This window comes from Quercus robur, chromosome 11 (assembly GCF_932294415.1).
Source record: "Quercus robur chromosome 11, dhQueRobu3.1, whole genome shotgun sequence".
NCBI lineage: Eukaryota > Viridiplantae > Streptophyta > Magnoliopsida > Fagales > Fagaceae > Quercus > Quercus robur.
Window position 1 is genome coordinate 52,780,493 of NC_065544.1, and position 24,382 is coordinate 52,804,874.

Genomic DNA, 24,382 nt, shown 5'->3' on the forward strand with positions numbered 1-24,382 from the left:
AAAAAGAAATCTAACAGGGGTAAACAAATTAATAAAACAGTAAAAGGATTACTTACCAGCGCAAGATCCCTTTTTAGGGATAGGAAGAGCTCGGGCTGAGAGAACCGCCTATAGGCTTCCATGTCCCGAGGAAGGAGTAGGGGTTGCTCTAAGGCATCAGCCACGTGCCCTGCCCGGCCTCGGTTATACTCTCGGACCGAAGCATTGGAAAGGATGGCAACCCCATCCAGTTCCAACTTGGGATTCCATGCACGAGGGGAAGCGCGCACTTCAGCAACGTTCTCCTCATCCCGGCTCTCCGAGGAGTTACCCCTTCTGCTCCTTGGCGCCCGTGTGGTCTTTTGCTGCTTGGTCGGCTGGGCAGTCACCTCACCTTCCTCAGGAGTGTCAACCGGCCTCTTCTTCTTCAGGTCCGGATTAACCTTAAGACCAGGGTCCGAGACGCCCTGAGGGACCACAGGGGGAAGGGTTTTGACCTGTGATGGAATTGGTCCCTTCGATGACTGACCCTTCGATGACTGACATTTCCCTCGGGAGGACATCAGCTCCTTTAGAGATTTTCCTTTTCCTGCCATGGGCTCTACCTCTTCGTCCGAAGTATCGTCCGAGCAGATAACGATTGAGGGAATACCAACTGCGGAATGTTGGTCCTGTTCTGCCTCGGGATTAGAAAGCTCCACCAAGGGGTTTGGCTGAATTTCCTCCTCGAAGTAAAACTTATCTATCTCTTCCTCAAGGGAAAGACGAGACGATTCAGCCCCTTCTTCAACCAAAACGGCAGCGCCAGGCTCGTTTACTGGGGGTAGCTGCTCTGCTAAGTAGGGATTTCTGACACCAGGCAACACAACTGGTGGCAGATCGTGGTCAGCTACAAACCCGTCCTTGGACACATCAATTCTAGCCAGCCTCGGACTGCCCGCCCTTATAGCGTGACCAACCGCCTGAAAAGCGCTGCTCAGAGGTTGATAGCCCAGAACCAGATGGGCCGCACGCAACTGTCCGTCCTCGGCGACTTAAATCTCCGACCTAAGGAGATAGTTCAACGCTGGCACGTTCACAAAGTTTATCCGAGGAGCAACGTGAATTTTGTCTACAAACAAACCAGGAAAAGTGAGGTTAGACCATGAAATTTTCCAATTACAAAGAAAGCAAGAAAAATAACCCCTCAACACTAAATCCTTTCCCAAAAAGGACCAATCCTAAAAGCGCCGCACCTGGGTTTCCTGCCCGAGTTGGACAATGAATACCGTCGAACCACTCCCCAGAAGCAATGAGTAAGTCATTCTTCACGGTCTTATTGGATACTGGAAGACAAGAGATCAACCTAACGTCCTCGTTCCGGGATTTAAGATAATACCCATCATCCCCGAGGCGGTGACATTCGTACAGATAAGCCACATCGTGCCAAGTAAGGCCTAGATTCATCCGCTCGTCTAAGACATCTACACAGCCTAATATCTTGAACATATTCGGGGCACACTGGTACGGCGTCAACCTATGGTTGAACATGTATTCCCTTGTGATCCTACGCATGGGAAGTGTCATCCCTCCCTCTATGAAAGCAATCATGGGGATAACGACTTCTCCCTCAACTCTATCTGTCAATACTCCTTCCAGAGGACAGTACCGCAGCCCAACCCCAGGGGGAATGTGGTATTTAGCCCTAAAGGCCTCCATAGCGGCTGGAGTTTTTACTAATTTTTCGAATCTACCCATCTGAACTGAAATGGGGAAATGAAAGTAGAGACCAAGAAGAAAAGTAAATTCCGAGGAGGGAATTGAAACGGCGAAAAGAACGAAATGTACTGGTACCTGCACAGAACGCTCAATGGGACGCCTGGAAATCTCTCTTGGACGAAACGCTTCACAAGGGATGGCTACGGTGGCGCAACGGACGCAAGTGTTCGTATATCTCTGGGATTCGATGGAGTTCTCTGGAGTCCTTTGAGGTTTACGAAATACAGATAAGAATAAGGAACTGAATCTCTCTGACGTCTTATATAGCCAGGAGGAGAGAGAAAAGATCGCTCCTGCCTAAAAATATGAGAAAAAACGAGGGCCGTTCGATCCCCGCCACGCCGTTGGATGAAGGAAACATAACGTCTCCAGAAGTTAATGGCCGCGCCTCGTAAATTGCAGCGCGTCAAAAGTAACCGTCCGCACGCGCGCCACACGATCTCCTTACTTCCATCCTCTCATCAACTCCAAAACCCCGCTTTTCTCCTCGGAATGAGATAAAACCGGAGTTTTGAGGGGCTATTGTGGGGCCCGGCCCAAAAATAATGGGCTATTCCAAATTCAGGCCTGTCCGAGGAGCGTCCTGTTCGAAGGAAAACCACATATGAAGCCCTACTCAATTCCAATAACGTCAGGGAAACCTGTCCGAGGAGTAACTCCTCCTCGGACATCACGAATCCCAGACGAGGAACTCTCTCCAACTATTTCAATTCACTCTCCCAACATATAAAATGAATAAAATCCAAAATATCTCATGGAAAGCTACCACCACATTAATTGCGCCCCAACCACCCCCTTGACCGCATTAATGAGGAAAAGACACCTGAACAGTACCGTCTTGGCCTCTGCAACTCACAAAGGGACTGATGAGGGCGTCTGATGGGACAGGTGTTCAAGTAGATGCTTAGATGATCAACAGGTGTAAGGTTGAGATGAGAGGAAGAGAACTATATAATGTAGTGGAGTCCCTCAAAGGAGGGACGAAGAAATCTGTACTGAAAACTGAAGAAATAGAATCAGAAGAAAAAGATCCATTCTAGTGTTTTTATTTCTCTTTGCAAATTACACTGTCCATGCATTAGACCGAATAGGTTCACTGAAGCTAAGTTCTTTGACCCATCCTCTACAAATATATATTGTGTGTTGCGCTTTGGGCCAAGGCTTAATCAACAGAAATTGGGCCAGAAAAATCGTGCAACTACAGTATAATTAATAGCATGTTTAAGGTAAAATATAACATTTAAACTAAAATTTGTAATGTATGTGACAATATGAGCAACGAAGTCCAGGAGTATAAATCATTAGCAGAAAAAGACAATTAAAAGAAAGAAACATCCTTGCCGAAAAGAAATGAAACTCCTTTTCACTTGAGAATGAAACCAATACTCATTCAACCCAAAAAAGAAAAAAAAAATCAATATTTAATTTTATGTGATTTTTCAGTTTTCCAATTTTCAGGAGTAGAAGTGTGAAATAGATAGAGTCAGCAACTAAATTGTTTAATCCAAATGGATGGTTTTGTGTGTGTGTGTGTATAAATCATAAAAATTAGCCCTTGTTAACTCAAGTTACTCAACACAGTTTGGATTTCAAGCTTCAACCAGATTTTTTAATCAACTTCAAAGCTATCAAGATTCGATTTGTCTTTAGAGTTAGAGAATACTATTAAGTATTACAACATTTACCAGTTTATCAAAAAAAGAGTATTAACATTTACCAAATGTTGCTGACATTCACATGGGTAGGCTCAGAAAGTCAGACCTCACTTGTTTCAAGCAATGAAAATCTGATGTCTATGTTTATGTTCTAAGTTTTCACAATAAATCGAGGTAGGTGTTGGCTCATTCCTTAAGTCACAAACTCACAATACTAATTTATAAATTACACACTATCTTTGTTAAAATTCAATTCAGTCTTATAAATTCTAATGCATTCATTTCAGTGCTATAATTTTGATCTTTATATATTCAATGTAGTCCCTTTTATTACGGTCTATCCAATAAATTGCTCTGTTAAATGCGTTAGAAAAAGTTTTGTTTTCTCAGGGTATAGTGAGAATGAAAATGGAAGGAAAAATGAATTAATTTTCCTTTTTTTTTTAGCCATAAAACAACTAAAAAACTCATTTTTTTGAAATAATTGATTGAATAATATATATTTTTTTATAAAAATATCATAATATATTCTCTCTTTCCTTATTAAACGGCATGGCTATACCAAAGCAACAAAAGACAACAATATTGCAGGAACAGTAAAATGGAGATAAAGTCATAAAATATGCCGTTGAATCCAAACGACATGCATGGACATCAAAACGTACAGCTAAAAAATCAAATATCATTAGTCAATGAGCAGTAGGGGAACAAAATTCACGTTCAATGAACTAGCATAAATTGAGAATCAAATAGCTGTCAGATTCTACTATTCCCTTATTAAAAAATTAACACTTGCCTTAATGTATAACAAAACAAAACAAAACAAATAATTACATAAATGACAATGGTAGATCTCAATTAAAATTGGTGAAAGAAGGATGGTCGGCTTATTCTAACCTTTTCATAGTCAAACATGACCCACACTCTTATATTTGTATAAAAGTTTATGCGCAAAATTTAACGGAAAGAAAGACCATACTAGTTTGGTGTCTCTTCTACTCTTCCTCTCTCCAGATCAATCCAAGCTCCTCTCTCTCACATCTCTCTTTAGTTCACGGTGGTGGCTATATTCTGGTGTGGGCGTATGTTCGGCGTGGATCAGGTGACAACGTGGGTCATGGGTATGGCGGCGTGAGCTAGGTCGTGGGTTTGGCGGCGTGGACGTGGGTCGTGGCAAGGTCGTGCATGGCGAGATGGATTGTGGCGAGGTGTGCAGTGGTGGAGATGGGCGTAGTCATGGACTCACAGCATGGCGAGATTGGGTGGGTCGTGGCAGAGGTGAGTGGGTTTTGATTTTGGGTGGGTTCTGATGGGGTTTGGGGTGGATTCCGATTTTGATGGGGTTTGGATTTTTGTTTTTTGGACTTTGGATTCCGATGGGGTTTGGGTTTAGCACGGATTGGTTGGTTTGGTTTGGCGTGGTGGTGGTGTGGTGGTGGCGTGGTGGTGACTGTGGTGGGTGGTGTTTGGTCGTCGTTGGTCTTGGTGGGTCTGTTATTGTTATGTTCTTTGCTCACTGTGTTGGTTTGATTTAAAATAATTCTTGGTGGTGGGTGGTGTGAATGTTGCTCAGCAGAAGTGGGTGGGTGAGAGAGAATAAGAGAAATAAATTTTTTTTGGTAGAAACCGGATGTGAATGCACTATGATTGCTACTTGCACAACATGTCTAGACTTTCACATTTAAAAAGGCCTTGCAATAAAATGTTTTGTTCCTGTTTTTGCTCACTCTGAATGGCACTAAAATTATAGCCTGTAACTTGTTGAGAGAGATGGCTTTCGGCTGTGAACAGCACGGTTATTATACACATCCTAGAACCACCACTCAGGACTTGACATTGGCAATAGTTTTAAGCAACCTGGTTCTATCTATGAATCTCAAACGATTGGGAAATATAATCTTGACCTTTAATTAATTGTAACAATCCCTTGGCAGCTTTAAGATTTGTAATTGAATTGCGAATTTTCGACAAGAAATAAAAAAGGCACCAATTAGGAAGGAACCCATAAGGTTTAATGGTAAGCTAAGGCTTCTAATTCTTTTTAGTTGCTTCGGTAAGCTAAAGCATTTTAGACAACATTTAATATGTTAAAGAGGCTTGATGTAGCACTGGTAACTTCTCAAGTGAACATACGTGGCACTCAACTCTGCTTTTTTTTTTTTTTTGAATGGGAGGAACTTCACTCATGAAATAAAATTGTTACTATACTTTTCTGCGCATTTGTAAAAGATGAAAGTGCACTTGTTTGTCACAATAGTAATGAAACAGAGTAGGGTTGAAATTTCTGTTTCAAATTATAACCTTAGGCTTTTTAAGTTTTACTCTTATGTTCTATAGAATTTTGCCACTTCCGTGAAGCTATATCATGGCATGAGGCATAAGATGCATAACAATCAAAAAACCAATTGCTTTAACCTCAGATATTGTTTTGGTGCACTTAGTTTATGTTTGAATGTTGGAAATTCTTGTTGCAAATGTAATAATATAAATTTTCTATGATCTTTTCTAGGGACTTAAAAGTTCGTGGTGCTTGCTGAGGTTATGAATTTCTTCGGATCACAGCTGACAGTTATGTTGATCACTACAAATCCTTTGAGTTTCCCTGGAGTCGCTGGAAGTTGATTTCTCTCATCGTTAAAGTATCATTGCTTTGGAAACTGTAAGTTTCGGAATTCTTATTTTAGTATCAATCATTATATTTCTTCAGGAAGAAATTCTCTCTCACTGTTGTTGGGGATTGCAGCTAGGCATGTTGCATGAACAGATGGATTATCATGTTCTTTTTATTCCCATTCATACTGACATATCGAGAAAGAAACAATGGGGAACTGAAATCATTTTGTAGCAGATTAGAGCCTTTTGTAATTGCAATTTTGTTTTGATCGAACTTACTTCACTCTGTTTTTATATATTTATTTATTTATTATTATTATTTTATTTTTAAAATTTTAAGCAGGGTATTAGGTGTTAAATTGTTTACTGCTTATAGACTACAAATACTTACTGCTTTCCTCCTTCTTGCTTATGACCTAAAGTTATGGAGCTGTATTACGGTTTTGTGTAGTTAGATGCTTTGAATAGTCATCGACACCCATAACTTGAGCTTTCGAATCACCTCGTGAAAAAATTTGTCTGTTTTAACATAAAAAGCTATTTTTAAAATTTTTTATTTTACATATTCACTTTTCAAAACATTCCATATCAGATTATCTATTTTACATTAGATTCAATTAAAACATCAATTCTTTCTCAAAAAAAAAAAAAAAAAAAAACATCAAATATTATTGATTTTTTTTAATAGTTTCTCTTTCTTCACACACAACCACTATTCACTATCTTCCTTCATTCTTGAGATACGTAAAAAAAGAATAAACAACTAAATGTAAAATAAATAGTGTCAGCATAAGTTTATACCATTAGTGTAGCAAATGTGTAAATTTAGTCTTCTTTATTTTATAGGTAATAACCAAATTTGTAAATTTACATAATTATACACAAATTGATACAGATCATTTTTAGGTAAACTATGTATATTTTACACATCTTTTTTCTATTATACATGGACTGATGTTAATGTTCTTACTTTGAAGTATTTGTGCCAAAAACAAAAAAAATTAGAGCACAAAAAGAAGAAGCCTAGATAAGAATCTGCTAAAATAATTCATACTTGGAAATAGCTTTTATTTTTTATTTTTTGCTTAATAATACTTGGAAATAGCTTATTGTTAGAGCATTAGTTTGAAGAATCTGCTAAAAGTTCATACTTTCAAATATTGATACAGATTACAAACTAATAGCATCTAAACCTATATTCTGACCAGGTCTGATTGGGACCGGACTAGTTGAGACTGGAGGCCTGTCCAGTTAGGTTTGGTCCAGGGTTTTAACAGACCGAACATTCTAGTCCGATCCTAAAAATGCAAAAGACCAATGCAAATCACAAGTTGGACTAGAATCTTTAAGATTGAGCCATTTCTGAGCCCAAATAAAAAAAGCCCAGTAGTAGTGCATAAACCACTATTTTAAGCCCAATATAATAAACAGTAGTAGGCTATAAAGTAAAAATAAAGAACAAAGTGAACAAACATCATTAATTTTCGCAAAAAATCCAAACCGAATATCAACCGAGTTTTATCGAGTCAACACCGATTCATTCACTTCCAAATTCAATGGCCTCCACAATTCTGAAGCGAACAAGCTTCCTGACTTCCTATGGTGCACCACTTTATTGCCCTTGCCACCATTAAGCACATAGTTAATTTCATATCATTACCTTTAGGCAAGTCGTTTAGACCAAGGCGGCCAAATTACTAGATCCAAAATAGCAGCATTGGTTACATCGAATGGAAAAAGCAACAAATTTCCACTTCGCAAACTTCACACAGCTAGCTAACACATTCTCATGAACAATGCAACGATAAATCACATACAGATCAAAGTCAAACACATCACCACCGTTGCTTTCAATTAGCTTTTCTCACCAACTCCATCATCAATGTCAAACTCCAACTTCTTTCTCCTTCTCCTCCTCCCTCTACTTCTCCTCCTTATTCTCTACCTCCTAGTCCGCCCCTGCTCGATCAAAATCCCAATCAAGAACCGCCACGTGTTCATCACCACTCCCTTTGGCCCACCAGGCCGTGCCGAAGGGCGTGTGCGTCTCCATCCTCTTCCAATCCCCTGACAAGCTCGAGGAGGTGAAGCAGGTGATCTGCCTCTCCACCGGCATCGATGTGGCGGTCTTCGCCGCCGACGTCAGAGACTACGACGTCGTTTCCAAGGCCATCAGCGAGGTCAACCCTATCGACGTGTAGATAGTCAACCAAGGTGTGTTTGTTCCGCAAGAACTAGAGAAGCAAGAATTGGATAAGGTCAGGTTCACGATAGACGTCAATCTCATGGGCAGTTTTCACATGATCAAAGCCGCTTTACCGTCCATCAAAAACAACCATACTGATCGTGGGCCCACCTTAATTGCTCTCATGTCATTTCAAGCCTGTTAGGAACAATAATAATAACTAGCACCATTGCACGCGTTACGCATTTATCAAACTCGAAGTGTATTCGACCATGGAAACGTTTTGATGTGATTAATTTTTCATAAGGATATTGAATAGTTACAGGTAAACGATTTGCATGGGATAGGGCAATCATGAAACTTTGACCAATATATCTTGCAACTAGTACTGTTTGTTGACCATAATCCATAACCCTGGTTACCATAGGGAACATATCGTAAATATTTATGAAAATCTTTATGTTTGTTTCTTTCTCTTGTTTGAGGCAAGCCATAAATATAGAATAAAGTATTCCCTTACAGTGAACTGAGTTGGAAAGAGGTTGTTAATAATAGATTGCCGAGAGAAATAGGTAAAAGAAATTTCCATCTCAGATTTAATAGTTGGTCCATTCTTAGCCTAGGTAAAGTCCATCTTGTTGTGATAGGAATGAACAGGAACAAATAAGTTTTGGCTAATGTAATAAAGATACCAATTGTCATTCCAAAGACCTCATGTGCTTTATTTATTTCAAAAAGCTCAGCAACGAATATGTATGGAATAGAGATATTCCAACCACCCAAGTACAAAATTGTTACAAATAATGAAGAAATTAATAGGTTTAGATAGGAAGCAACATAAAATAAACCAAATTTGATACCCGAATATTCGGTTTGATTACCTGCTACTAATTCTTCTTCTGCTTCCGGTAAATCAAAAGGTAATCTCTCACATTCTGCTAGGGAAGAGATTAGAAAAATGATAAACCCTATAGGTTGACGCCACAAATTCCAACCCCAAAAACCATATTTTGATTGAGCCTCAACAATATCAACTGTACTTAAACTATTAGATAATCATAGTCGGCGATAACTTCACTGTTATCGTCACTATTACAAAACCATACATGAGATTTTTGCTTCATACAGCTCCTTTACGGCCATAAATAAATCTAAGGACCGTGTCCATATTATTTATTTTGATTTATAAGATAAATGGGTTCAAAATTGAGTAAACGACCTTGAATTCGACCACTTAAATTCTATATATTCTATAATAACTAAAAAAACGACGTCTGAATTGATCTTATCCTTTATTTAATTAATAATTAAGAAATAATTATTTGCTGAGTAATAACTTTGAGTCTTTAATAAAATACTGCTTGTAGAAATATCAATAACCTGTCGTTTTCATTTTTGAAAAAAATAAAATAAAATAAGAAATTGTATTTTTTTTTTCGTTCCTATTCTTCTTTCTTTTCTGAAAAAAGGGGGGGGGGGGGGGGCTTACTAAATAAAGGATTATTTCATTTCTGACAGTTATTTATTTAATCGGTGGATAGGAGTATACTTTGGATAGGAATCGTGGGGAGTACGGCTTGATCATTTCTACTAACTTAAAGCCCCAATCCGTATTCTTTTTATATTATGTGTAAATATCCTTGGGGATAAAAGACATAATCTCTATTACTAATCCTTTGCGTAATTTGGCATTTCTAACCATCCACTCATTTTTGCTAACCGCCCGCTTTACGGTAACAAACACTAGTGAAAACGTAATACAGTTGATTCTTTGAACCTGCTTCAAGCTAGGATGACATGACTAATCAACCAATCTTGGGGTAAATGGGTTCTTCTTCTTCTGTTTATTTACGCTCAAACTTTTTTTAATTCTTCTTATACATTGAAGACGAGACTCAAGAATTTTACTGCGAATATATAATATATTATAATTATATAGCTGTTTTCTTTCACTCATATAACTATCTAATTTAATTCTTTAATCTGAATAATGAATAAAAAGATGAGGATATCTATTCAATTCATTCTAACCCTTTTTCTATAAAGACTAGAAAGAAATAAATAGGGAAAAATTTATCTTTCAATGAATCGCATGTAGAGATATTGCTAATACACATAGAGTTAATGGTATTTCATAACTAATCGATTGAGCAGCAACTCGTAGACCACCTAAAAAAGAATATTTATTGTTTGAGCCATATCTTGAGATAAGAAGTCCAATGGGAGCAATACTTGAAACCGCAATCCACAAAAAAACCCCAAAATTGAGATCGGCTAAAACAAGGTGATAGTCAAAAGGAATTACTGAATAACTTAGTAGAATTGCTATAATTGCTATGGATGGTCCGATACTAAATAACTGAGTATCTCCTCTAGATGGAAGAAGATTTTCTTTGAAAAGTAATTTTGTCCCATCTGCTAGAGCTTGAAGAACTCCTAAGGGACCGAAATATTCGGGTCCAATACGTTGTTGTAGCCCTGCGGATATTTCTCTTTCTAACCATACAATTACTAGTACGCCTATTGTGATTCCTAATACAGGAGTCAAAATAGGGACAAGCACCCATATAATTCCATAGACCCCTTTTAAAGATTCCACTTTGTAAAAAGAATTGATATCTTGTACTTCCCTTATATCAATTATCATTTCAACGATCAACTTCTCCCATAATGATATCTATGCTACCTAGTATTGTCATAATATCAGCCAATTTCATTCTTTTAACTAACTGAGGAAGAATTTGCAAATTGATAAAACTAGGTGGTCGAATTTTCCATCTCCAAGGAAAACCACTATGATCCCCTATTAGAAAAATTTCCAATTCCCCTTTAGGGGCTTCGACTCTCACATAAAGTTCTTGTTTTGGCAATTTAAAAGTGGGGGAGGGTTTTTTTACTAATGAATCAATATTCAAAATCATGTCATTCTGGATACCTTTTTCTATCAAAGTATCGTATTTCTAAATTCTCGTAGGGCCCCCCCGGAATTCCTTCCAGCACCTGTTGAATAATTTTGATGGAATCTACCATTTCGCCAATTCGGACTAAATAACGAGCTAATGAATCCCCTTCTTTTTGCCATTGTACTTCCCAATCAAATTCGTCGTAACACTCATAATGATCAATTTTACGAAGATCCCATTGTATTTCGGACACTCGCAGCATTGGTCCTGATAAACCCCAATTTATTACTTCATCTTTACCAATAATGCCTATGCCCTCAACTCGTTCTAAAAAAATAGGATTTCTTGTAATAAGTTTTTGATATTCAGTAGCTCCTGTTAAAAAATAATCGCAGAAATCCAAACATTTATCTCTCCATCCATAAGGTAGATCAATCACCACTTCTTCAATACGGAAATAATTATGCATCATTCTCATGCCCGTAGCAACTTTGAATAGATCATATACTAATTCTCTTTCTCTGAAAATATAGAAGAAAGGAGTTTGTGCACCAATATCTACCATGAAAGGGTCGAGCCATAACAAATGAGAAGCTATATGACTCAATTCCAACATAATTACTCTGATATAACTAGCTCTTTTCGGTACTTGAATATTTCCTAGTCGTTCTGGCCCATTTATAGTTATTGCTTCTGTGAACATAGTAGCTAAATAATTCCAACGGGTTACATAAGGCAGATATTGTATAATAGTTCGGTTTTCCGCAATTTTTTCCATCCCTCTATGTAAATAACCCAATATTGGTTCATAGTCAATAACATCTTCGTCGTCCAGAGTAATGACGAGTCGAAGAACACCATGCATTGACTAGTGGTGGGGGCCCATATTGACTATCATGAGATCCTTTCTTGTAACTAGTATATTCATAAGTTTTTCCCCAATTCGTTCTTCTACGAATTGCATAAAACGAAAAACAGTTTATCAAAATTCAAGATCTAATAAAGCAAATTGATAGGCCTAAAATGAATTGACCCCTTGTGATAAATTAACCAATTAATTTAGCCAATTGAATTAATTAAGTTAATTAACATGCGAACACGTGGTAGCACAAACAAATCACCAAATTACTAAATATGCAATGGAAAATAAATGACACGGTGATTTTTTTACGAATGGGGAAAATCTAACTGCAAAAACCCCACCGGGTGATTTTTAGGTCACCACTCTCGAAATTCCACTATTATCACAACAAGCGGTTACAAGTAAAGGAATCCCAGTACCTTATACCAACCTACAGTTGAACCCTTACCCCAATACCCAATTGGACTTGTTCTATAGTGACAATTTCTCTTTTCGATGCACGGCTCCCAAGTACGTGACTAACTAATGCGCAGATCTCAGTACGCGACTTCAATCACCAACTAGAGAAGGTTGTTGGCTGCAAAGTTCTTCAGTTTATCCCAACGATGAAGATCAAGAAGATGCTTGGTCACAAAACCCTACGGTGCACATACACAGCAACTTCTTCACAAGAATGATGAACTAGGGTAAAACTTTGTCTCTGGTTACAAATTGCTTGAACAAACTTTGCTCAACATTTGTGCAACTTGTATACACTTTGACGGCCTTTAAAATAATCCTTTTATATGTCTAGGGTTAGAAGAAAAGAAGGCCCAAACACATAATCATAGATTAGAGTCAAAACAGAACTGGAATTCGGTTTTTCATAAAGCTCGACAGATAGCTGTCTGTCGAGGTGCTGTCGAGCCACAAGGCTGGAACAGCTTCTTAAGCTCGATGGATAGCTAGCTGTCAAGTTTTAATGAACATCACTTCTTCAGTTTGAATCTTGGACAAACTTGCATGTTTTCAACACTTGATCTTGAAACACAGTTTCTTGAAGTATTAAATACATCCTAGATCTACCCAAATACAAGTAAAGTGCATTTTGTCAAAGGATAAGCCAATTACATAGAATAGTGACATATGTTCCTAACAAGTGAATCACATATGTCCTAACACAAATAGGACGATGGACCTCATATTCAAAACCCTATGTGATCGGGATGCCATGTGTCATGCTAAATCATTGACAAACACAGAGTGGTTCTTAGTGTTCACGTGCTTAGCAATACTTATAGCCCAACTATCAAACCTGAACTCTGTAGCTTGGGTGTCTTTAATTAGGGCTATCATAATCGTTCTATATTCTACTTTGATTTGAGCTCTCTCAATTACCAAAGATAGGCCCATAGGCATATCCTATAGTCAATCTGACAAATTGAAATCTAACATGGAAAAATTCAGTGATGTATTGAATGCGCTTGGAATCATTGCCCTTGCATTCAAACGACATAATGTTATCCTCGAGATACAGGTTAGAATCTCTAACATCCTTTCTACTTTTTTCTTTTCAGGTTCCATTGATAGTTTAATGTTGTTCATGTTAGTGATTTGAACTCTACCTCTTCCTCTCTCAATATTTATCTAAAAAAAAAATCCTTTTACTTTTCAAAAAGTTTAGAATTAAACTTTTTTTTTTTTTTTTTTTTTTTTTAGTTTTAGGGTAAACAATGGTTTACGAATACATTATTCGCATAGAATTCCATAACTAGATGAAAGCCTTACTACGTACTCTCCTCACTTCTAATACATGTTAACTTTCCCCCAAACCATTAATTTTTTGCGTTTGAGAAATTGAGATTAATACATAAATATGAAATTATATACATAGTAGCTCGCATAACTTCACAATCCACATTCATCCCTCCCTTTTTTTCCCCTAAAATTGAATTCAAAATGTTTTACACATGCAATTAGCGTTATTTCATTTCAAAGAAAAATCCTTATTCATATGCAAGTAACCACAAAAATTATAAAATAACATTTAATAATTAAAACACAACTTATATAAATAACAAGACAGAGATTCGAGTTTAGGAATCTAAATTGATTCATCCATAATATCATTATACAAGCCATATTTCCACTATTTAAAATAAATCTACCAACATATTTTCTTCATAACATAATTATCAGTATTATACAGTCGTTGATTACCCACTACGGCAGCATCATAACTCGTCATCATAGAACCTGAAATAAATTAAAACTTATGTTAATAGATAATAAATATATGCACCTTTAAAACAAAATCACAATTCAACTTGTTTACTTCAAATCTCAATAAAATAAATAAATAAATATTGTAAACAAATTTGTTAAAGAGAAAAAAAGATGGACAAGCCTTACCCGATTTTTCTACATAAAATACCTCACTTTTGGGCTTACTTGATTGTATCGGCTAACCTCTATATAGATGTCAATTAAAAAAGTTACTGTGAGTAAATTTTCTTTTTAAGGGTATCAAATAATGAGCATTCACATCCTACCCTTTGTATCATCTTTTAGAGAAATTATTGATTAAACAAATTAAAAACACTATCTAAGTAAAACATCCTTCCCCTCTCTCTCTCTCTCACACAAAACACAACCAGTTAGGGATATTTACTGCTTTCCATCTCAAATCCTCACTCTCCTCTTCAAACATACACAAGAAATTTGTCCGTGTTTTCGAAATAGGATCAATTTACACTCTAATTGTATTTGATGAGACATTGCATAATTGTAGAAAATTGGTTCCTAGACTCAATGGCATATATGTGGTCCAAATATTGATATGCAACAAAAATTGGATTTTTTTCAAATCCCAAAAATATGTTGTGGGGGTATGCCTGTGTTTGCCCCATTTTTTTTTTTTTTAGCATAAGCTGGAATTTTGGAATTGTGGATTTAGCCCAAGCTCAAAAATATTACTGGAAAGACAGATTAAATAAATATTTTAATGAAGTAGAAAAGCATGGATAGTGAGATTTACTCAAAACAATTAAAGCATAGAGAGTGAGATACGAGGTGTATTTTAAAAGGTGGTTAGAGTATTGTATAGTAAGAGGATTAGAAGCAAAAACACAAGCACAGGGGCAAAACCACATTAAAGCATGCCCCCTAACCGCTCCACCAAAAAAAAAAAAAAAAGGAAAAAAAAAAGTTCAAATACAAAAGCAATCAGTTTCTATAATAAGTAATCATTTCTCATAAATAACGCCCTTAAAACAAAACTAAAGAGAAACAAGGAGAAAATACAAAAGCAAAACTTTCTTAAAAAAAAATACAAAAGCAAAATACTTTAATGTAAATTATATAATTTAGAACTCTAACCTCTATGTCATGGCACAACGAAAAACCCAAATGGTTCCTGGATCAGATAATATTCAAAGGTCTTTGGAAGACGAGACCATCTATAGTGGAAGCTTCTAATGATTGCGTCCAACATCTTTGCACAATATCTTGGATACCACGAGTATATGTGTTGATCCGCAACTGCATGACTATAATATCCAGGTCTCTATTATTCAAAACAACAAAATTTAGTGGTTATCAAATCTGTATAATAATAGGCAATTTAAATAAAAAATAAAAATAAAAAAGCAAGTTCATAGAAAAGAAAAAAAAGTTTACCCGTTGTTGCAAAAAATGATGATGGGCAAATCTAATGTAATGGGGTAATCCATTAGCATCGTCAAACCTAGTATGAACCTCAGTCCCATTGGTATAGACCTTATAAAGTGGCCCATAATTAATTCTCTCCCACCATTCTCGAAAACCATAGATTTCACCGCTTCAAGTATAAAATAGGAATAGAAGGCTAACTCTTTTGACGATTTATAGTTTTCCAATGTGTGGATAAATTTAACGCGGGCTTTAGCACTGTAAAATATAGGATGAAAAAATTGAAACACTGAATAACAGCAAGAGTCAACAGTGAAGATGGGAGAAAAGAAAAAAAAAAAAAAGGTTGAAAGGCATCGATAGCAAAGCATCAGCATTTGCGGTTGGAAAGCATCTCATAACTAGCAATGCCACCATTCTCCTAAAATGACTGACATCACATATGATGCCTTCACGTAGCATCTGGGGATTATTGTTGGACTGGATAGGTTCAAAGGGAAATTTTGCCAGGAGTTGGCCACCTGGATTTAGATGAATTTTGACTTGGCCTAGCAGGTCCCCCACAAACCTTTTGCGCAGGTGGTAACTGACAATCGCGCAGGCAAGATCTAAGAACATCCGGCCCACATAGAAACTAAAACCTAAGAGCTGTCCTTGTTCAGTTATTTCCCATAATCCAGCGTTGGAATGGTCCATTTCTAGATACTGGGAAAAAGCCTGAAAAAAAAAAAAAAAAAAAAAAAAAAAAAAAAAATCTACATCAGAGACTAATAATAATTTGTTAAATTAAAACAATTATATTATATCACTTACCCATCCCGCAACATGTACGAGTTTAGAGAATGCATATCGAGAACAAGGTGGGTTTCTACTGAAATCGTTGTTAAATTCTTAGAGTCTGCTCAGGTTCGTCAAAATAGGAATATTAGGTAATCGATTGACTTGCATTGTATTGTATTAGTAAGATCGATTAGTGGGTTTGCTCTTATGGATGCAGTGGGTTGCTCTTGAAAAATTTTGTAAAGCTTGAGCTGAGCACAACAATGGCGGAATAACAAAAATCAAGAAAGAGTGAGAGAAAGAGAGAGACTGAATGAAATTGGTATATTGCTCAACTCACTAATACATTACTCTGTTTGAGTATTTATACACATATTCAAGAAAGGTCCAAACTAATAAAAAATTCATTTTAGTGAACACGACTCCATCAACGTTCACCTTATAGCATCTTGCCTGTGGAGGGACCCACTTAGTGACCTGGTGGGGGTGGGTGTGGTTGTATGGGATGGCGTAGGACAAGTAAACTTTCTTGTATGGCTTGAGGAATGCCCTGGGTGCATTGAACAAGCGTCCATGCATGATATACTATCCACGTCCATTTCTGAATAAAAATATTATGAGCTTTCCTATCAAAAAATAAAAAGTAAAAAATTCATTTTGAAAGACCCAATCAATGTGGTTGGGAGGACTAGTAAAACTCTTTCAATTCCAAGAAGGCAAAGCGGACTGAAGAAAATTAATGTGATCTTCAGAGATAGTGGCTTTAATTGAGAGAATATGGGGCTTGTGAGAAATTTTCAACGATGCATTGATGGCAGAAAAAGTATCTAAAAATGTGAAAAAGCTTTGAAACTCATGTAAAGGGTATTGAATGCCGTATCAAAATGTGAGATCACCCACGACGGAGTTATGTACAGAGAGTGGGAATGTGGATGAGGATGAAAACGAGTGGTTGTGGGAGCCTGGCCTGGTTTAATAATACAACGGAGAAGAAAAGTAGAGATGCTTTGCCAAAAATGTGAAAGGTTTTGAGGAGATGCTTTCTTCAATGAAATGAAAACAGACCCAAAATAATGAAAAAATGCTTTCACGCACTCATTGCCTCTGAAAAACATATCTCTTTTATCTGTACTGCAATATCAAACTATGAATGTAGAGAAATCTCAACCTTGCAAATGCAAAAGAGACAGAATCAATCACATGTCGAAGATGAGTATGAGAGAGAGCTTGCAGAACATGCAGGTGGCGTGTTTCAATGAGTTTGGAGGTACTCAAAAGTAAAGTTGTTAATTTGGGCTGGCTATTATTATTCACGAGGAACATGATACATGGGAAAGATTAACACAGATTAGGTACAAAGCCATGAGAATAATTAGATTTAGTGAAAAAAGTATTATGCTTTGCCCAAGTTTTTAACATCCCTATTTTGTTACCATAGTCATGGGTTAACCAAAAATTGACTTGTTAAGAAGAAGATAACAATTCATCAAAAATATATATAAACGGTGCAGGGGTAGCCCTCGTCATTTTGGGGCCTAAGGCGAGAACTAAAAATGTATGTGTATGTGTATGTGTGTTTATGTATGTGTATGTGTATGTGTATGTGTATATTTATGTGTATGTATATATTTGTTTATGTTTATGTGTATGTGTGTTTATGTTTATATATGTTTATGTATGTGTGTATGTTTATGTATGTATATGTGTATGAGTGTGTATGTGTATGTGTATGTGTATGCTTATGTGTGTTTATATTTGTTTGTTTTTATGTATGTTTGTTTGTGTTTGTGTTCATGTATGTTTATGTGTATGTGTGTTTATGTTTATATTTATGTTTATAAATATAAACATACATAAACATACACACATACATAAACATAAACACACATGCACATACACATAAACATAAACATACACATACACACTCATACACATACACATATATAAACATACACACATACAGAAGACAAGGGATATAGCTTTGTTTTTAAAACGTAGCTATAGACCCTAAAAACGCGGCTATAGACCAAATAACGCGGCTATAGCCCCATTTGGTCTATAGCCGCGTTTTCTATAGCCACGTTTGTACGTGTAGCCTATATGCCGCAACAATTGGTCCTATAGGTCTATAGCCGCGTTTTTAAAAACGCGTCTATAGACGATGTTTTGGTCGCGTTTTAAAAACACGACTATAGGAGACTTTGACCTCGTTTCTAAAATGCGACTATAGACCTATTTTGGTAGCATTCTAAAAACACAACTAAAGCGTCCTATAGTTGCGTTTAGTAAATGCGACTATAGGGGTTTTTTTTTTTTTTTTTTTTTTTTTCCCCTAGCTAAGAAAAAAAATCTATAGCTAGGAAAAGTTGACAAAAGAAAAAGAACCCTATAGCATGTTTGTCAAATGCAACTATAGTACGCTTTAGATGCGTTTTTAAAATATGGCCAAAACAAGACCTATAGCCGCGTTTGGAAAAACGCGACCAGAATTGATTTATAGCCGCATTTTAGAAACACGGCCAAAGCCTCCTATAGTCGCGTTTTTAAAACGCGGCCAAAACATCATTTATAGCCGCATTTTTTATAGACTTACAAGACCTATAGTCGAGGCATATAGGCCGTGCGTACAAACGCGGCTATAAGAAACATGGCTATAGACCAAATGGGGCTATAGCCGCCTTTTTGGGGTCTATAGCTACATTTTAAAAACGCAGTTATAGCCCTTATCTTTTGTAGTGAGAAGTCCAGGCTAATATTTCAGTCTAAGAATTTCAATGTCAACATTAGCTATGCTACCAAAATACCCTTGAAATCAGTTTCCCTTGCCCTCAGAGGAGCTAATGTTGATGTAAATGTAAATGCTAATGCTAATGCTTAGGATGCTTTGAGAATCCTTAATATACTAAGGCAGCAAGCTGCTAATAGGTACCTCTGTCTACTTTTTTTTTGGTAGCATATCTTTTTATTTTATGTTATTTTGGAGCATATTCATATGCCATTATCTTAATTTTCTCTGTAGTCTGGAATTTTTTTTTTTCTTGTTTCCATTGATGTCTTTTTTTTTTTTTTTTTTTTTTTTTGGAGATGGTTGGCCAAAAATAATATTTTGTTCTATTTCTTCCTTGTTCTTTGCCTATTTTTATTTCTTTGCCTTTTCATTCTTCTCCATTGTCTGAATGTAGCATATATATATATATATATATATATAATTTATTTATTAAAATTATGAGCTATGAACTTGTTGACTGTGCTTTTTACTGTAGTATTTTGCTTCTTTAGATGCTTTAAAAAAAAAATGAATAGTATCTCATGTTGTTGATTCATGCCTGTGGTTTAGCTCACTAGCCTTCTAAAATGAGAAAACATTGGGTCAGGCTGTGGCGTAAAACATTGGTTTTATGCCACCCAATAGAATCTTGCCATGTCACCCTTTTGTATTTATCACTTAAGTCCCTAATCAAAACAGGGAAAAAAAAATGCTCACCACCACATAGCTGCTTCCTCAGACTTCTGAAAGCTCCCTCTTCCATCCTTTGCTTGCCCGAACCTCCACCATACCACACATCGAAGTTCATAGCCACATAGGTCGCCAGAGCTGTGCGTGGAGCTTGTAAACATACCGGAGCCGTCGTGAGCCACGATCCAAAGGTTTGTTTTTCATGATTTGCCCTTTTCCCCAATTTGGATTTTGAATTATTGATGGGTTTTTCTGGGTTTATGGGTTTTTTTTGGAGCCTCATGAATTATTTATGGTTTTTTTTTCTTCTGTATTTTGGTATCTTGATGGGTTTTGACTAGTTTCCTAAGTGTTAGGGATCAACCCGTAAATGAATCTAATTGTAGTTCTTGGAGGATTGTAGTTCTTATAATTTCTAATTTAGTTCCAAGAGTATTAGTTGAAATGTATAAGTTCCAAGAGTATAAGTTCTAATTGCAGGAATTTTGTGAATTTAGGCATATGATGTAGGACAAAAGTTGACTTTTTAAAAAGTGATCAACAATTGTAGAATTCGTGATTAAGAAGATGTTGAAGTAATTGAAGTATTACATTCCTTATATCCACTTCATATACCTATTGTGGTGCATTACTTGACGGACAGCTTGTCCTAAAGTATCATACGAAGTAGCTTGGAGATGGGAATGGCTGTGGTGTGCATTAGAGTAATTGGAGAAGGAGAGCATGCATTTAACCTGTATACCGTTGGACGTTACATGCATTCAGCTGCACCTGGATACATGCATGGATTCGCTTTAGGGTAGAAGTTAGGACCATTTTTTAAGCTTTAAGCTTTTCATAGGCTGTACCTGGATTTATACATGGATTTGTTTTTGTTGGGCTATACTTGAAGAGATAATAGTACTGGACAGTAACCTTTGTACTTAGTTTCTAATAAATTGGTCTTCATACAGATATAATTTATTGCAAATGAAATGCATACATGAGATATGCAGAATTGCAATATGAAGTTTTCTACAGAATTGCATGGAATGTTTCTTTACCAAAACCATCAATATACATATGAAATGTTTCTTTTGTTATGAATTCAAATCTTTTTTTGACAACTAATATTTTCTATTCTAGAGTTTATGTAGAATAATGTGAGCACCATATTGTGGTTGAAGGGTTATAATTGGGAGCAGAGCATGAGCATAGGATGAGGATAGCTTAAAGGAGTAGCGTAGTAGATTCATTGACAAAGCCATTTTCGCTTCTATCATAGAAAAATGTTGTCCAATGCATATCCAAGGACCCCATCCGAACGGGAAAAATGAAACTTGACCCCTTGTAGCTTTTGAAACTCCTTCAGCAAACCTATCTGGATTGAAGTCCTTTGCATCATCACCCCAAATTTATGCGTTTTTTAAGCTTTAATGTATTTTATGGTCCTGGATGGCCTTTGCATTGGGTTGAAATCCTTGGTTTTTTATTTGTTAATTATGTATATAATGTGACATGTCTTGTACATTTTTTATATTTGTTAAGCACTATTTTTTATAATGATTGCAATAGCTTATTGTTACGTTTGTGTGAACAGATCTTCAATAATCAAGATGATTTAAATTCATTGTCAATTTTATTTTCAACTAGATAGACTTTGTATCACTAATTGTGCACTTACTGTAACCAAAATTTGCTAAAATAAGCAAAATAAAAGACATTTTAACAATTCTTTTATAGAATCAAAATTTCATGGATACTTGTTTAAATTCATAGATAGGTCATGAATTTTCAAATAATACAAGCCAACTAACACTTCTGTACCATACAAACTAAAATTTGACATAAGAACAAATCAATTTAGAATAAAAACTTAAATAAAACTTGTCACAATTTTATTTAGAATAAAACCTGTCATGATTTAGAATACAAAAAGAGGATCAGAGGATTACACAGACATTTGAAATAAAACTTGTCATAATTTAATTTTTTTTATAAAAGTTTCTAATTGAGAATACATTTCACCTAAAATAAAACCTGTCATAATTTTTTTTTTTTATAAAAGTTTCTAATTGAGAATATATTTACCTGAAATAAAACCAATCACAATTTTTTTATAAGAGTTTCTAATTGAGAATACATTCACCTGAAATAAAACCTATCACAATTTTTTTTATAATATTTTCTAATTGAGAATACATTCACCTGAAATAAAATCTGTTACAATTCAATTTACAAAAAGATCATATGATTGACCATACATCTTGAAATAAAATTTGTCACAATTCTTTTGGGAAATTTCTAATTGAGAATACATTCATCTAGAATAAAACCTATCATAGTTCAATATACAAAAAAGAGGACTGTACCTTGGGAATACAAAAAAGAAGATGGTTCTATCTACCACAATTTAAATATTATATAACCAAAAAATATTTGCTTCCCAATCCATTCTCCAAAACAAACACTATCCCTACCTATCCCAAAACATAGCAAATCTCAAATTAGTTTGGTATCAAAGATTTTGTCCTGCATCAGATGCCTAAATTCACAAAATGGCAAAGGAGGAGAGTCAAGCACCTATAAGGGGGAAAAAAAATCGTAAAATGCTTGACTCCACTACTAAATGCTTGACTGACTTCGTTCCTAATACAACTCGCCTTCCTTTGCATGACTTGTAGATATACTTAGGTTGCGGGGAAAAAAAAATTAACTGGTATTAAATACTTAGAAAAACCATGAACTATTTATCTCTAATATAACAAACTAGTAAAAAAAAAAAAACAATAAGGATATAAATATATAATATAGTAAACTTTGAACCAACCATCATACATAATCAACACAAATGGAGGTGAAGAAACCACTTAATATCAATGCCTAATAAAGTCACTGAGATTCATGTATAGTACACTGGCATCAACTTCACCTGCAGATGAGCCCCACATCAACTTCACCTGCAATTAGCACGTCTAGTCATCCAGTATGAGAAGGCTAAAAAAATTATTTCTAAAATTGTTGATCACTTTTTAAAAAGTCAGATTTTGTCAAATGCCTAAATTCACAAAATTCCTGCAATTAGAACTTATATTCCTGGAACTTATACATTTCAACTAATACTCCTAAAACTAAATTAGAACTTATAAGAACTACAATCCTCCAAAAACTACAATCAGATTCATTTACAAGTTGAACCCTAACACTTAGGAATCTAATCAAAACCCAACAAGATACCAAAAAAAAAAAAAAAACCCATAAATAATTCATGAGGCTCCAGAAAAAACCCATTAATAATTCGAAATCCAAATTGGAGAAAAGGGCAAATCATGAAAAACAAACCTTTGGATCATGGCTCATGGCGGCTCCGGTATGTTTACAAGCTCCACGCACAGCTCCGGCAACCTGTATGGTGGTGAGCTTCGGTGTGTGATGTGGTGGAGGTTCAGGCAATCAAAGGATGGAAAATGGAGCTTTTAGAAGTCTGAGGAAGCAGATGAAGCAGCTGTGTGGTGGTGAGCCTTTTTTTTTCCTTAATTCGTTTTGTTTTGATTAAGGACTTAAGTGATAAGTACAAAAGGGTGACGTGACAAGATTCTATTGGGTGGCGTAAAACACTGGTCTTACGCCACATCCTGACCCAATGTTTTCTCTTCTAAAATATACTTAGTGTGAGTTTGGGTAGCAAACACGGCCGGCGTTTGCGTTTTTCCCTTGGTCCCATGCACTATTCATAGGACCCGCAAGTACGAAATTCAGCAAAAAAAAACTTTAAAACTAGGTCCCGCGGGCACTATTCATAATTTAAAAATTATTTTACTACAGTATTTTTAGTAATAAGCGGTATCCAAATAAACTAAGGGTCTATTTGGTGCTTTATTTATAGGCTGTATTAGATGTAAGCTTAAATCACGGTACATAGAATGTAGTTAAGTGTACTTTAGTGCACTGCTATTCTACCACAGATTGATTATGATACTCTAAACCGTATTCTCATCCAGGTTATAGATTCTCCTTTTTTTTTCTTTTTTTTTATAGTGTAGCATATTTCTTAGTTTTTCTGTTTACTTTCTTTCTAGTGCTAGAAAATGTTTTTCTTGTCTCTATTGTTATTGTTTATCAGGTGGTTGGCTGAAACTAATATTTTATTATTCTTCTTTGTTCTTTTTCTCTTTATTCTGAATGTAGCATATATTTTTTATATTATTATTTTTTAAAATTTTGGGTAATGAACTTGTTGACTATGCGTTTTAGTTTAGTATTTGGCTTTTTAAAAAATATAAAAAATAAAATAAAAATCTTAAATCCCTTTATATGCTCATTAAAAAAAAAAAAAAAAAAAAAAAAAAAAAAAAAAAGGAGAATAGTGTTTCATGTTGATTCATGCCTGTGGTTCAGCTCACTGGCCTTGTAAAATATACTTGATTTATTTGGTACTTTATTTGTAAGTTGAATTGGATGCACGCTTATGTGATCCTCTCAGAGTTTTAATGTTTTAGAATTAACTAATGGTGTAGGAAAAAGATAGGTGCCAATTATGAGCTTATTAATGTTGGGAAAAAA

At 35.7% G+C, this 24,382-nt stretch overlaps 1 protein-coding gene, 1 long non-coding RNA gene and 2 pseudogenes across 2 annotated transcripts; 2 read left to right on the plus strand and 2 right to left on the minus strand.

The window, feature by feature from the left end:
- Nucleotides 1-4,304: 4,304 nt before the first annotated feature.
- Nucleotides 4,305-6,281, plus strand: LOC126707059 (uncharacterized). Its single transcript, XR_007648796.1, has 2 exons — nucleotides 4,305-4,670; nucleotides 5,902-6,281. It is a non-coding gene; the product is annotated as an uncharacterized LOC126707059 (long non-coding RNA).
- Nucleotides 6,282-7,512: 1,231 nt separating this feature from the next.
- LOC126705225 (3-dehydrosphinganine reductase TSC10A-like) lies at nucleotides 7,513-8,395 on the plus strand (annotated as a pseudogene).
- A 311-nt stretch (nucleotides 8,396-8,706) lies between these two features.
- On the minus strand, nucleotides 8,707-10,837 carry LOC126707052 (NAD(P)H-quinone oxidoreductase subunit 1, chloroplastic). The gene is made up of 2 exons (XM_050406639.1): nucleotides 10,287-10,837; nucleotides 8,707-9,247 (listed from the first exon to the last, which is right to left on the minus strand). The coding sequence occupies exons 1-2, from the start codon at nucleotides 10,835-10,837 to the stop codon at nucleotides 8,707-8,709; spliced, it is 1,092 nt and encodes a 363-aa protein (XP_050262596.1).
- Nucleotide 10,838: 1 nt separating this feature from the next.
- LOC126707051 (NAD(P)H-quinone oxidoreductase subunit H, chloroplastic-like) lies at nucleotides 10,839-12,021 on the minus strand (annotated as a pseudogene).
- Between the last annotated feature and the right edge of the window lie 12,361 nt (nucleotides 12,022-24,382).